Here is a 14572-nt window from a genome sequence, read left to right as displayed (position 1 = left end):
AGCTGAAAGACATTTTGGTAAAGAAATCCAAAAAAAAAATATAAAAAAAAGTCATTCAACCGATATTATATCAAAATATATAGATTTGACGACATTTTTAAAGAATGAAAACCACAAATAAAAAATGTTTAGTTATTTCCATGAATTTTAAATGTTGAATGAAGAGTGATGAACTTTATCCCCATGTTCCGATTTTCCAAGTCGGGTTTTCTAGCTAAGTAGTGCGCTGACGTGTGTATTAAGCTCACGTGGAAGATGATGTGGATACTGAGTGTGTGATGACATCACTTTTTTTTTTTAATTCTCCTAAAGCCTTGCGCCTAATTTGCCCTATCTAAAGCACATGAGATTGATAGCCTAATTTTAATTCAAAACGCATAAAATGAAGTCATTTTATGTACAGCCGACGATTTACCAAGTCACACCTCCGGCGTGCCACGTAGAATAAGTTTGTGCCGAAAATCCATCGGGTCGAGTTGGATAGGAAATTTACATAATCCGTTAAAGTTCATGACTTTTAATGTAACATTTAAAATTCACGGAAAACACCAAACCTTTTTCAAAAGTTCATGAATTTTTTACCCTTTTTTTTTTAACATCCAACTTAGAATTTTTTTTTTCTTAATCTAACTAATTAGAAAGTTCCCTCTAAGGATTAATTAATTTATTCTATAGATCTTATATTAGAAATATATTTTGATTATGGAATTCCATATTATTGATTTATGGGATTTCAAAATAATTGCAGTTTGCCATTACGACTTACGAGTATATCAACTTGTGGAGTCGACAAAAAGTATCTTGGTCAATTGATTCCTGGGTTTGCTAACATTCCCAATTTTTGTCCAAGTTAACACCCAGTGATTGTGATCACCAAGGGGGTTTTCTTCAAGGGCGCCATGTCGCTTGCTGTCTCCACTTGCTTCTTACTTTCCCCCTATGAATCGCATTTCCGGAGATTCCGCTCCTCTCCTGCTTCAGGTAAACCGCTCTTCTACATTTTTATTTGCTGCTACGATGATGAGTGCAACAAGGGAATTCATGGTGCCGTATGTCATCATGATCGAGTGTTTTGGACAAAGAATTATAGCTAGTAGTAGCAAAAAATGACTTGCTATATTTAGCTTTGATTCGAGGAAATGGGGATATATGTGAAATAGTTGTGATTTCACTCTGAAAATGTGTCTAATTTAGATTTCTTAGTTACATTTATCTGAAAAATGTAATCTTTTTACTAACTAGGGGTTTGGTTCTTGCAAGAATATCTCCTTCTATAATCGTTTTCAATAATAAATAAGTGGCAAATGTGTTTCTCTTACCTGCAGCTTCTTTGAAAGCTGGGCTTCAAACTACTTCACCAAAAACCGCATCATTGCCAGAGGTATAGCTACAATACCCTTTCTTAGTATAGTTTGTGCTGTGAAAATGTATGCCTGATTTAGCATATCAGTCGAAGGAGGAGTTTATTGATATTGTGCATAATCTTACAGTGCTTTGAGGAGACTAGAGGAAGGATAGCAAAGCTGTTTCGTAGCAATGAACTTTCTGTTTCGACGTATGATACAGCATGGGTTGCTATGGTCCGTTCTCCGACTTCGTGGGAGGAGCCTTGCTTCCCGGATTGTCTAAACTGGTTGCTGGAGAACCAGTGCCCTGATGGTTCGTGGGCTCGTCCCCACCATCACTCTTTGCTAAAGAAAGATGTTCTTTCTTCTACCTTGGCTTGCATTCTCGCACTTAAAAAATGGGGAGTTGGTGAAGAACAAATCAACAGGGGTATGTTTGTTTGACATATCGGTCAAGCTTCATATTTGTTCAGCCGATCACTGATATTCATTCATTTTTCAGGTTTGCATTTTATGGAGTTGAATTTTGCTTCAGCTACTGACAAGTGTCAGATTACTCCCGTTGGATTTGATATTTTGTTTCCTGCCATGCTTGATAATGCCAGAGGTTCCTCTTTGAACCTGCGGCTAGAGCCAACTGCATTTAGTGATTTAATGCATAAGAGGGATTTGGAGCTTAAAAGGTGTTACTTGTCGTGCTCAATACTTTTAAGTCATTTGAAACATTATATGAAGTTTGATTGGTATTGGAGAAGGCAAACATCACTTGATCCCGATTGGTATTGTAGCCAAATGCACTTTGGCTGAAGAACGGAAATAATTATGGTTTTCCCATCTAAATATCAATGCCTAGATCAAATGGATTATTAAATATAGACTCTGCTGAGGAGGTTCTCTCTTCATCTTTTTATGCAATTTTTCTACTATATAGGGGCAACCAAAGTTACTCATCGGAGAGGGAAGCATACTGGGCGTACATAGCTGAGGGAATGGGAGAGTTACAGAACTGGGAATCAGTTATGAAATATCAAAGAAAAAATGGATCGCTTTTCAACTGTCCCTCTACGACAGCAGCTGCTTTTATTGCCCTGCGCAATTCCGACTGCCTCAGCTACTTACATTCAGCCTTAAAGAAGTTTGGAAATGCAGGTATTTTCACTAATTATTCTGCCTCTGTGAAAATTTTTCAATCCTAACAACTTTTATCTCTCCCTTCAGTTCCTGCAGTTTATCCTATAGATATATACTCTCAGTTGTGCATAGTTGACAATCTTGAAAGGTTGGGGATCAGCCAGTATTTTTTGACAGAGATTCAAAAAGTGTTGGATGAAACATACAGGTAGTCTACAGCATATACATATAAATCCTACTTTGTTTTATATGATCAGATTTGCAAAGTCATATTGTACAACTAAATTTCTCATGACATTAGTCCATAAAAGTTGTTGGATGCAGGGCAATGAAGAGATATTCATGGACGCCTCAACTTGTGCCTTAGCATTCCGGACATTGCGATTGAATGGCTATGATGTGACTTCAGGTTAATTCCGAAGCTAAATTCTTTATTATAATAATGTATTCTTTCCTCCATCAAGAAGAACAGAGTACTTTTTTGGAATTTTAATTGTTTGGCATGCTATGCAGATCCAGTTACAAAAAGTCTACAAGAGTGCTTTTCAAGTTCTATTCGTGGAAATATGACCGACATTAACACAACTCTTGAATTATATAGGGCTTCTGAACTCATCATTTATCCAGATGAGAGAGATCTTGAGAAACAAAATAAAAGGCTTAAACTTTTACTTGAGCAAGAATTAGCCAGTGGTTTGATGCAATCATGTCAACTTGGAAGAAGAATTGATGCAGAGGTAGATACTTCTAGTTGAACTCACTGGGCTAGGCTTTATTCAGCTAGACTGCATGAGTTAGTTATGCTAGGTTCTTCTCATATCGCAGGTGAACCAGGCCATCGAGCATCCCTTTTATGCAATCATGGACAGGGTGGCAAAGCAGAAAAATATAGAGCACTACAACTTTGATGATACAAGAATTCTGAAAACTTCGTTTTGGTAATTCCTTGTGTAAATTGCCCTCCCTTCCATCTCTGACTCTCTCCCCATCATCCCTTTTGAACTTATGCTTAGTTTTTATACTGTTTAAAATTCAGTTCGCCTAATTTTGGCAACAAGGATTTCCTTTTCCTGTCCGTAGAAGACTTCAATCGATGCCAAGCTGCACATCGCGAAGAACTCAAAGAACTTGAAAGGTATGCTTCACTAGATAACCTGAGACACGGAACCCCTGGTTACTTTGCCAGCAATTGAATTACATCATATATTGAATTATATCATCTGGCGTCAAATTAAGTGCAACTTACTATCCATAAACTGTAGGAATTTAGCATCTTCTTTTTCTCTTGCTGTGAAAAATATTGTGCTATTAAATCAGGAAGCATTTGTCTTAACCTTGACAGCTTAACCAAAATGATATGGTGCTGAAATCATCTTCTTTCCTTTACATATATCGTATATTTCAAATACATTACAGAACACAGTCTACAAACTTCAGTTATATTCTTTTCCTTCTATAAGGTTCTTAAAAATCTCTCGTTCAGCCTGATCTATGAGTTTGCACATTTTGGTTAAAAGTGAAAAGCTGAAAAAGAGAATTCAACATCTTTCTTAGGTTCGTAGGTGAGTCGATGACAGTATCTTGCAATTTAACAACATGCGTAGCAAAGTTTTTTGGCACTTGATTGTTACAGATTATGGTATCCGCATATTTATGTTGGACACATAATTGACATGTGTTTTTGTTACCTTTTTGTTTCCCTTTCAATGTCTACCTTCTTTTAGATGGGTTGTGGAGAATAGATTGGACGAGCTGAAGTTTGCAAGGAGTAAGTCTGCCTACTGTTATTTTTCTGCAGCAGCAACCTTTCCTGCTCCAGAACTATCAGATGCACGCATGTCGTGGGCCAAAAATGGTGTACTGACGACTGTGGTAGATGACTTTTTTGATCTTGGAGGTTCAGTGGAGGAATTGAAGAACTTAATTCAGTTGGTTGAATTGTATGTTCTCATCCCTATGCTTCTTCTCCATTACGATCTCGTAGTATTTTGATCATCTGGAAGTGACTGTTTATCATCATTCTGGTCGCAGATGGGACGTGGATGTTAGAACTGAATGCTCTTCCAACAATGTCCAGATAATATTTTCAGCACTTAGACACACAATCTGTGAGATTGGAGACAAAGCATTCAAGCTACAAGGGCGTTGTGTTACCAAACGTATTATTGGCATCGTAAGATCCCTTCCCTCTATTTTGGAACTCTGCTGTTATTGCCTTTCAAAACCGTTAAGAAACTGAATTCTTCCGTTTGCTTCATTATGACATGATATTTCCGTTTGCTTCATCAGTGGTTAGATTTGCTAAATTCTATGATGAGAGAAACTGAATGGGCCAGAGACAACTACGTCCCGACAATTGATGAATATATGAGCAATGCACATGTATCATTCGCTCTGGGGCCAATCGTCCAACCAGCTCTTTATCTGGTGGGGCCGAAGCTCTCGGAAGAGATGGTTAACCATTCTGAGTACCATAACCTATTCAAATTGATGAGCACATGCGGACGCCTCCTGAATGACATCCGTGGTTATGAGGTGGTAACATTTTTCATCGTTTGAATTCCTCTGTTATCCCTGGTTTGCTTGCTGATTCTTCTTTCGCCTGCAGAGGGAGCTCAAAGATGGAAAACTAAACGCCTTATCGCTATACATTAATAACCATGGCGATGAAGTGAGTAAAGAAGCTGCCATTTCTGTGATTGAAAGCTGGATTGAGAGCCAAAGGAGAGAATTGCTGAGATTGGTTTTGGAGGGGAAGAAGAGTGTTCTACCAAAGGCGTGCAAGGAACTGTTTTGGCATATGTGCTCTGTGGTGCATCAGTTCTACAGTAAAGACGACGGATTCACCAAGCAAGATTTGTTTCAGGTTGTAAATGCAATAATTCATCAACCTCTTCTTCTCAAGGACAAAATGTTGTGATGATTCATACCTAAATTTTTGTAACAATGATGCTTGAAACTAAACATTTGCAACTACTTGCTGTTTGCCAGATCTATTGGATTGTTTTTAATTAGATTTAAGCTCAAATTTAATTTTAATCCAACAAAAATACAACTATCGAAAATAATTTGATCGTCTGTCGTCTGTCCTAGAGCAAAATTATGAGTGATGTAATCTTCCTCATTCATATATTTATTTCTCGCGTTTAATATTCAGATATCTACAAATTAATTGAAATAATAATTATTATTTTATTCATCTCTAGCTTTTCTCTCCTATGAGTGAACTGTAAAAATAGTCAATAGTTTATCGACTTTAAAAAATATCTACAATAGTCCTTGAATTAAAGGTTTATTTCAAAATCGCTCCTTTTGGCATTTTTCCATTCGAAAATGCTCTTTTGGGCTGTTGGGCAATTTCGTCTTTCACAGTTTTAACATTTTCAATCTGATATTATTTGAATGATGATATTATTTCAAAATTATCTTCTTCTTCCATTTGTTATCCTTCACTTTGTTTCTTTATTTCAACATTAGTTTTAATTTTATAAAATTAAATTTAAAATTTTAATTACTAATAAATTATTTTTAATTAAAATTATTAATTTATACTCTCTCCGTTCCATAGTAATGAAGGCGTTTCTTTTCGGCACGGAGATTAAGAAAAATTGTGTTAGGTGAGTTAAGTAAAGGGAAAATAAAGTGGAAAATAAAAAAGGTAGAGAAATGAAGAGATCAAAAATTAAGAGAGAGTAAAGTAGGTGTGAAAAATGTGTTGACTTTTACTAAAAAAGAAACGACTATATTACTATGGAACGTATCAAAATGGCAAAATGACTCTATTACTAAGGAATAGAGGGAGTATATTCTATTATAAAAGAGTTTTGTGTGAGCTACCACTAATATAGTCCGTTAGATCTCATTTATGGACGCCTAGGATTAAGTTTCGTGAACAGAACACGGGTTGCAGTCTACTGTATTAGATATTGCAGTTTACCGTATTAGATATTACAGTCGTGGTAAACTGCAATATTGTTGTAGTAAGACTGCAATATTCAATGAATAACACTGCAATCTGGTAACATAAAATTAGAAATTTCTTATTTTACCCCTCCGCGTTTTTACACGTGGCAGCATGACAATCCCACGATTTTCAGATTTAATGGCTTAAAATGGTGGTATGGTGTTGCAATAAAGAGGGTTGTCATCTTAATACATCCCTATATATATATATATATATATATATAGTTGTGAGTCGAGAAAGAATACATATATTAATAATTTTAACTAAAATAATTTATTGTTCTTTAACAATCTAATTTTCAAATGTAATTTTATAAAGTTAAATCTGATATTTAATAAATGAAACAAAATTAAGGATGACTTGATGATAAAATGAAGAAGAAAGATAATTTTAAAATAATAGTATCAGATTTAGTACATCATTGAAATAATATCATATTGGAAAAGTTAAAAATGTGAAAAGATGAAATTGCTCAGCAGTCCAAAAGGCCATTTTTGGGTGGAAAATGCCAAAAGGTCCGATTTTGAAATAAAACCTTAATTCAGAGACTACTGTAAATATTTTTAAAGTGTAAGAACTATTGACAAGATAAACTCATAATTCATGACCATTTTTATTACTCTTATTTTATTCTATAGCCTCAATGAAGTAACATGCATGAGGCAGTAAAAAAAGGAAGCAATGGTGTACGTTGAGTATTATTCAAATAGACAAATCAGAACGCTTCACACTCACACTCTGTCATCTTGTGCAGTTTAAAAAGAGTTTCTTGTTGAATTGATTCCACTTTCTGGCCAAGTTGAACATCACCAAAGGGTCTTTCTTCAGGGAAGCAATGCCGCTTCGACTCTCCACTTGTTTGTTAATTTGCCCCAATGAATCACGCTTTCGGAGATTCAGCTCTTCTCCTGCTTCAGGTATAAGCGGTGCAAAAAATTGTAGCTTTGGTGACTTTGTGTATGTGAAATAGTTATTGTTTATGTTATGAACACTTCACTTTGTCTGGAATATTATCTCCTTCAATCTTTGTTTTCAGTAATAAATTAGTGGCCAATGTTTTTCTCTCTTACCTACAGCTTCTGTGAGAGCTGGGCTTCAAACTACTCCAGCTCAAATCTCCTTAACGCCAGCGGTATAACTAATACTTATAATCTTTCTTAGTAGTACTATATCTGAAAATTTGTATGCCTGCTGTAGCATATCAGTCAAGGGAGAAGTTTATTTATATTGTGAATAACGTTACAGTGCTTTGAGGAGACGAGGGGAAGGATAGCAAAGCTGTTTCATAACGATGGACTTTCTGTTTCGACGTATGATACAGCATGGGTTGCTATGGTCCCGTCTCCAACTTCGTGGGGGGAGCCTTGCTTCCCGGATTGTCTAAACTGGTTGCTGGATAACCAGTGCCCTGATGGTTCGTGGGCTCGTCCCCACCATCACTCTTTGCTAAAGAAAGATGTTATTTCTTCTACCTTGGCCTGCATTCTTGCACTTGAAAAATGGGGTGTTGGTGAAGAACAAATCAACAAGGGTGCGTTTGCTTTACATATAGGCCAAACTTCATACATATGTTTAACTGATTCACTGATATTAATACATTTTGCAGGCTTGCATTTTATGGAATTGAATTTTGCTTCAGCTACCGACGAGTGTCAGATTACTCCTGTGGGATTCAATATTGTATTTCCTGCCATGCTTGATTATGCCAGAGGTTCCTCTTTGAACCTGCGGCTAGAGCCAACTACATTTAATGATTTGATGCATAAGAGGGATTTGGAGCTTAAGAGGTGTTATTGTCTTGCTCAATACTTTTTAGTTATTTGAAACATTATGTAATTGTTTGGTGTCTCACATTAAATATCAAAAAGGTTAAGTTTGTCTAGAGGAACGCAAACATCTTCTGATCCTGATTGGTATTGTAGCCAAATGCACTTTGGCAGAAGAGCTGAAACAAATATGCATGTTTATTCAATCTTTGTATTATATAGGGGTAACCAAAACTACTCGTCGGAGAGGGAAGCATACTGGGCGTACATAGCTGAGGGAATGGGAGAGTTACAGAACTGGGAATCAGTTATGAAATATCAAAGAAAAAATGGATCGCTTTTCAACTGTCCCTCTACGACAGCAGCTGCTTTTATTGCCCTGCGCAATTCTGACTGCCTCAGCTACTTACATTTAGCCTTGAAGAAGTTTGGAAATGCAGGTATCTTTACTAAATGATCTGCCTTTGAACAGTGCAAATTTTTTAATCCTAACAACTTTTATCTCTCCCATCAGTTCCTGCAGTTTATCCTCTAGATATATACTCTCAGTTGTGCATAGTTGATAATCTTGAAAGGTTGGGGATCAGCCGGCATTTTTTGACGGAGATTCAAAATGTGTTGGATGAAACATACAGGTAGTCTGCAGCATATACATGTAAATCCTACTTTGTTGTATATGATTAGATTTGCAAAGTTATACTGCTAAATTGCTCTTGACATTAGTCCATAAAAGATGTTGGATGCAGGGCAATGAAGAGATATTCATGGACGCCTCAGCTTGCGCCTTAGCATTCCGGACATTGCGATTGAATGGATATGATGTGACCTCAGGTCAATTTCGAAGCTAAACACTATTTACTTCATCGAGAAGAACGGAGTGGTTTTGTTGGAATTCTAATTGTTTGGCGTGTTATGCAGATCCAGTGACAAAAATTCTACAAGAGTGCTTTTCAAGTTCCATTCGTGGAAATATGACAGACGTTAAAACAACTCTTGAATTATATAAGGCTTCTGAACTCATACTTTATCCAAATGAGAGAGATCTTGAGAAACAAAATTTAAGGCTTAAACTTTTACTTGAGCAAGAATTAGTCAGTGGTTTGAGTCAGTCATGTCAACTTGGAAGAGGAATTAATGCAGAGGTAGATACTTCTAGTTGAACTCACAAGGCTGGGATATATTCAGCTGTCTGCATGAATTAGTTAAGCTAAGTTCTTCTCATGTCACAGGTGAACAAGGCTATTGAGTATCCATTTTATGCAATCATCGACAGGGTGGCAAAGAAGAAAAACATTGAGCATTACAACTTTGATAATACAAGAATTTTGAAAACTTCATTTTGGTAATTCCTTGAGTAAATTGTCATCCCCTTCATCTCTGTCTCTCCCCGCCATCCCTTTTGAACTTACACTTTGTTTTTATACTGTTTGAAAATCAGTTCGCCTAAATTTGGCAACAAGGATTTCCTTTTTCTGTCCGTAGAAGACTTCAATCAATGTCAAGCTGCACATCGTGAAGAACTCAGAGAACTTGAAAAGTATGCTTCACTTGACAACATAAGAAATGGAAGAACCATTGGTTACTTTACCAGTATTTGGATCACATCCTACAATGAATTATATCCTCTGACGTCAAATTAAGTGTGACTAATCATCCATAAAGCGAAGAATATTTAGCATCTTCTTTCTGTTGCTGAGCAAAAGAATTGTGCAATTAAGTCCGGAAGCATTTTTCTTAAAAGGACCCCTTGGTTCTCAAATAATCTTCCGTCCCTTACATATATCGTATATTTCAGCATATATGTGCTCCGAAAAGGACCACTTGTTTCTTGGAATAGAAGTTTTACACATATTAAGGTTCTTAAGAATCTCTCATTCAACCTTCTTAAGAGTATCATGCAACTTAACAACAGGCATCACAAAGTTTATGGCACTTGATTGTTGAGAGATTATGGTATCCGCTTATTTACGTTGGACACATAAGTTGACATGTGTTTTTGTTACCTTATGTTACCCTTGCTATGTGTGTCTTATTTTAGATGGGCTGTGGAGAGTAGATTTGATGAGCTGGAGTTTGCAAGGAGTAAGTCTGCCTACTGTTATTTTTCTGCAGCAGCAACCTTTTTTGCTCCAGAACTATCAGATGCACGCATGTCATGGGCCAAAAATGGGGTTTTGACGGCTGCGATAGATGACTTTTTTGATTCTAGAGGTTCAATGGAGGAATGCAAAAACTTAATTCAGATGCTTGAATTGTTTGTTCATGTCCCTACGCTTCTCCACTATGATCTCATGGTATTTTGATGACCAGGAAGTAACTGTTTATTATTATTATTATTATCATTCTGGTCGCAGATGGGATGTGGGTGTTAGTACCGAATGCTCTTCCTATGATGTCCAGATAATATTTTCAGCACTTAAGCACACAATCTGTGAGATTGGTGACAAAGCATCCAAGCTACAAGGGCGTTGTGTTACTGGTCATATAATTCGCATTGTGAGATCCCTTACCTCTATTCTGGAATTCCATTGTTATTGGCCTTTCAAACCGTTAAGAAGCTCTTAATCGTGTAACTTATGCATGACATGATATTTGCTGGCATCTTCAGTGGTTAGATTTGCTAAATTCTATGATGAGAGAAAATGAATGGGCCAGAGACAACGTTGTCCCGACAATGGATGAATATATGAGCAACGGATATGTATCGTTTGGTCTGGGGCCAACTCTCCTACCAGCTCTTTATCTTGTGGGGCCGAAGCTCTCAGAAGAGATGGTTAACCATTCCGAGTACCATAACCTATTCAAATTGTTGAGCACATGCGGACGCCTCCTGAATGACATCCGTGGTTATGAGGTAGTAACATTTTTCATCGTTTGAATTCCTCTGTTAGCCCCGGTTGGTTTGCTGATTCTTCTTTCGCCTGCAGAGGGAGCTCAAAGATGGCAAACAAAACGCATTATCTATGTACATTAATAATCATGGCGGTGAGGTAGGTAAAGAAGCTGCCATTTCTGTGATTGAAAGCTGGATTGAGATTCAAAGGAGAGAATTGCTGAGTTTGGTTTTGGAGGGGAAGAAGAGTGTCCTACCAAAACCGTGCAAGGAATTGTTTCGGCATATATCATTCGTTTTGCATCAGTTCTACAGTGAAGACGACGGATTTCAGTTGCAGGGTTTGATTCAGATGGTAAATGAAATTATTCAGCAACCTATTCTTCTCAAGGACCAGAAGATATGATAACTCGTACCTAAAGAATTGTTAGAATGATGCTTGAATTGTACTCCACAATATTGTTGCACTAAACATTTGATAGTGTTGTGCAACTGAATATTTATACCCATTGGGTTTGCAACTACTTGCTGTTTGCCATTATTTATTGCAAGAAAACGAAAGCAGTGGGAAACCAAGGCATGGGATGATTTATTGTAAAAGACTAAAAGCCAATATCACAATTCTTAATACAACATCTTGGAAAGGAAAAGATAAAGAGATGGTAATTTAAAAGGATTTCTTCTCGTACGAGACTAATCCATGGATCCCGCCTTCAACTTGTGCGGCCCCAGTTCTAACCTCTAGCCTTAGCACACCGGAACGCAGGAGGTCATTAGCAGACTGTAGGGAGGAGGCGCCAAGATCTTGGAATCCCTGTTTCACAGCTTGCATTGTGTAGGGTATGAACTTCAACACAGAACCTTTATCAGCCACTGCTCCAACAACACCCTGAGCTATTTTCAGCTTTGCTGTATCACCCAAGTATCGGGCATCACTCCCTTTCGTCATTGCTTCAAGGGATCCCATACCTCTGTATTTTTTCACTCGCCGACCACCCTAAACACAAATGAGAACAGAACCTACAATTAATGACAGATCACAAAGATTATCATTCAGATTAATAAGGAACAAGTACTATCAATCTTTCTCTTCTTATCAGTTTACAATATCCTCAAACCATCCTAACACTTTATATAATCCATTTAAAGGTATGTGAGTAAAGCACGAAACAATTTTAGTGCAAGTACAATTTAAATTTTATGCTACTAAAATTTAGTTATGTGAACACTAAAATAAAAAAAAAATGTTAAACAATAATACTATAACAACTATTTTTATTAATGAAGCAGCAGTTTTTTTAATAATGCAGATAACAAAAATAAGATAAGGAAATGAAAAAAAAAAGGTGATGATGAAACAGTGCAGTCACAGCACAATATAGGTGTACATAAATAAGTTTAATTAATAAACTATCATAGGAACACTAGAATAATAAAAATGATGGATTATACATAAACTCTAGAACAACTATTGTCTATGCATGTAGATACCAGGCAAAAAGTAGAAGGGAAATGAAAAAAGTGATGAAAAGGTGCAATTTTGTCCACAGTAGCAGATGCTATGGATGACTCCACATTAGAGAATCCTTCCCCATAATGTTACAGACTCCATATGATATGCATCACCATATGCAAAAAAACACAGTATATGATAGATATTTGCTTTGCACCTTGTATCACTATTGAAACTTCGCAGTAAAACTTGCAAATTTGAAGTTAAAATAAGTCATTTTAAAGTAGTTTTAAGCTTTACCTGATATTCATAAGTACCAGGAGCTTCATTACTTCCAGCTAAAAAGCTACCCATCATCACAGTTGATGCTCCTAAGGTCAAAGCTTTCACAATGTGTCCCGAGTTTGATATTCCACCATCAGCAATCACAGGCACAGAACTCTCAGCAGCGATCGATGCAACCTTATAAACTGCTGTTGCCTGAATATTCAAAATCACCAATTAACTTGGCAAATCAAAAAAATGATAGTTTGGATAACAATATTAATTAGATAAAAACACAAATGCATTCTATGAAGTACCTGTCCACGCCCAACCGCACATACTTCTTGGGTGGTGCAAATGGAACCTGACCCCATACCAACTCTAAGTCCATCCACCCCTGCCTGAATCAAGTTCTGCGCCTGATAGGCCGTCACCACATTCCCACCAATCACATCCAGCTCTGGATACGTGTTCTTGACATGCTTGATCATCTCAATCTGATAGATTGAATTTCCTTGAGAGCTATCAAGAACCACCACATTCACCCCTGCCTTCACTAAGTACTCCAACCTCTCTCTATCCGAATCCCGAGTCCCTATCGCAGCACCCACCAAGAAACTCCCATCCGGCGCCAGTGATGGCAACCCCAGCTTCGGAAACCCCCTAATTCTCTCCACGTCTTCACTAGTGACTAAATTAACAATTTCCTCCACCCCTGCCCCGTTATCCCTCGCCAATGGCACAAATTCACTCTTATCTTTGGCTAAATATCCAGCAACATCCTCAAAACTATAACTAGTAGGGAGAGTAACTGAAGACTTGGTCATGTAATCAGAAACCCTAACTTCCTTCTCATCCAATTTATCCCAATCAGATTTCTTCACAAAACCTAAAAATTTCGAGCTCTGGCTCCCTGACTCGGTGACAAAAATGCAGGGAGCAGAGCAGAAATCATCCACAGACAAAATTGAATCCGAAGGAGACTTAAATATAATCTCATAACTAAAAGGAATTTTATGCGATTTAGCTCGGCGAATGAGTGACGCTTGATTAACAGTGGGAGTGTTATAGTGTACAATACCAATACCACCGAGCGAAGCCATGGCGGTGGCCATGGAGGATTCGGTGACTGTGTCCATCGGAGACGAGACGCAGGGTGTAGCTAGGGCGACGCGGCGGCTGAGCTTGGTGGAGAGGGAAACGGCGTCGGTGGGGAAGTCGATGTAGTGAGGGAGAAAGATGACGTCATCGTATGTGTAGGAGTATCCCTGATTGAACAGCCTTGTGGCTGGGAATCCATCGTCGATTAGAGAAGCAGCGTCCATTTCCGTCGGTAGTGGCGGTGGTCGGCGGCGGAGCTTAGGGTTTTGATTTACCGTCGATAGTATATATGGTGGCGGCGGTGGGCGTTTAAATGGAGGGAAATTTCGATATTCGGTTTAATTTATTCAAATATAAAAAATAAAAAGTATCTCCACTAATTATTTTATCAATTAAAAATTATTTCAATTAAGAATTATTGATGTTTGCTGTAAGTCACCATCATAAAATAAAAGGATCCATTAATACTATAAAAATATTAAAACGTGGAGTATCTCCAAGTAGTATTATATAAACTCTAAATAATTTCAGTGGAGAATTAATAATGTTTTGCTAAAAGTTAGTATACCATTTTGGAAACTACTATTCAATTATTCCTCCTGTCCATAATTGAATTAGTAGTATCTTATTTTACTGGTACTATTTCTTCGATCCCACGAGAATATGCACTCTTTTCTTTTTTAGTCTATCCCACAAAAATATACACTTTTTAAT

The 14572-nt window shown here is 37.2% G+C and overlaps 3 protein-coding genes across 3 annotated transcripts; 2 read left to right on the top strand and 1 right to left on the bottom strand.

Annotated features, from left to right (window-relative positions):
* Window positions 1–821: 821 nt before the first annotated feature.
* Window positions 822–5491, top strand: LOC125207091 (ent-kaur-16-ene synthase, chloroplastic). The gene is made up of 14 exons (XM_048106304.1): window positions 822–981; window positions 1326–1381; window positions 1491–1776; window positions 1849–2029; window positions 2278–2495; window positions 2565–2685; window positions 2789–2886; window positions 2991–3214; window positions 3303–3415; window positions 3514–3612; window positions 4202–4417; window positions 4509–4650; window positions 4767–5012; window positions 5086–5491. Exons 1-14 carry the CDS (start codon window positions 900–902, stop codon window positions 5395–5397), a joined length of 2394 nt encoding a protein of 797 aa, XP_047962261.1. The 5' UTR covers window positions 822–899; the 3' UTR covers window positions 5398–5491.
* A 1742-nt stretch (window positions 5492–7233) lies between these two features.
* On the top strand, window positions 7234–11581 carry LOC125207100 (ent-kaur-16-ene synthase, chloroplastic-like). The gene is made up of 14 exons (XM_048106315.1): window positions 7234–7358; window positions 7518–7573; window positions 7687–7972; window positions 8048–8228; window positions 8430–8647; window positions 8722–8842; window positions 8941–9038; window positions 9126–9349; window positions 9437–9549; window positions 9646–9744; window positions 10246–10461; window positions 10562–10703; window positions 10816–11061; window positions 11135–11581. Exons 1-14 carry the CDS (start codon window positions 7277–7279, stop codon window positions 11444–11446), a joined length of 2394 nt encoding a protein of 797 aa, XP_047962272.1. The 5' UTR covers window positions 7234–7276; the 3' UTR covers window positions 11447–11581.
* Window positions 11582–11605: 24 nt separating this feature from the next.
* On the bottom strand, window positions 11606–14157 carry LOC125207108 (inosine-5'-monophosphate dehydrogenase 2-like). The gene is made up of 3 exons (XM_048106327.1): window positions 13075–14157; window positions 12794–12973; window positions 11606–12037 (listed from the first exon to the last, which is right to left on the bottom strand). Exons 1-3 carry the CDS (start codon window positions 14080–14082, stop codon window positions 11708–11710), a joined length of 1518 nt encoding a protein of 505 aa, XP_047962284.1. The 5' UTR covers window positions 14083–14157; the 3' UTR covers window positions 11606–11707.
* Between the last annotated feature and the right edge of the window lie 415 nt (window positions 14158–14572).

This window comes from Salvia hispanica, chromosome 1, assembly GCF_023119035.1.
Source record: "Salvia hispanica cultivar TCC Black 2014 chromosome 1, UniMelb_Shisp_WGS_1.0, whole genome shotgun sequence".
Taxonomy (NCBI): Eukaryota; Viridiplantae; Streptophyta; class Magnoliopsida; order Lamiales; family Lamiaceae; genus Salvia; species Salvia hispanica.
This window is presented reverse-complemented; position numbering and strand designations above follow the sequence as displayed.

Coding starts and splice junctions, on each gene's coding strand:
- LOC125207091 (XM_048106304.1), top strand. CDS start 900: ATGTCGCTTGCTGTCTCCACTTGCTTCTTACTTTCCCCCTATGAATCG. Junction 1,777..1,848: donor TGAAGAACAAATCAACAGGG/GTATGTTTGTTT, acceptor TTCATTTTTCAG/GTTTGCATTTTATGGAGTTG. Junction 3,215..3,302: donor GAAGAAGAATTGATGCAGAG/GTAGATACTTCT, acceptor CTCATATCGCAG/GTGAACCAGGCCATCGAGCA.
- LOC125207100 (XM_048106315.1), top strand. CDS start 7,277: ATGCCGCTTCGACTCTCCACTTGTTTGTTAATTTGCCCCAATGAATCA. Junction 7,973..8,047: donor TGAAGAACAAATCAACAAGG/GTGCGTTTGCTT, acceptor TACATTTTGCAG/GCTTGCATTTTATGGAATTG. Junction 9,350..9,436: donor GAAGAGGAATTAATGCAGAG/GTAGATACTTCT, acceptor CTCATGTCACAG/GTGAACAAGGCTATTGAGTA.
- LOC125207108 (XM_048106327.1), bottom strand. CDS start 14,082: ATGGACGCTGCTTCTCTAATCGACGATGGATTCCCAGCCACAAGGCTG. Junction 12,974..13,074: donor GTGCGGTTGGGCGTGGACAG/GTACTTCATAGA, acceptor TTGAATATTCAG/GCAACAGCAGTTTATAAGGT. Junction 12,038..12,793: donor CTGGTACTTATGAATATCAG/GTAAAGCTTAAA, acceptor ATTTGTGTTTAG/GGTGGTCGGCGAGTGAAAAA.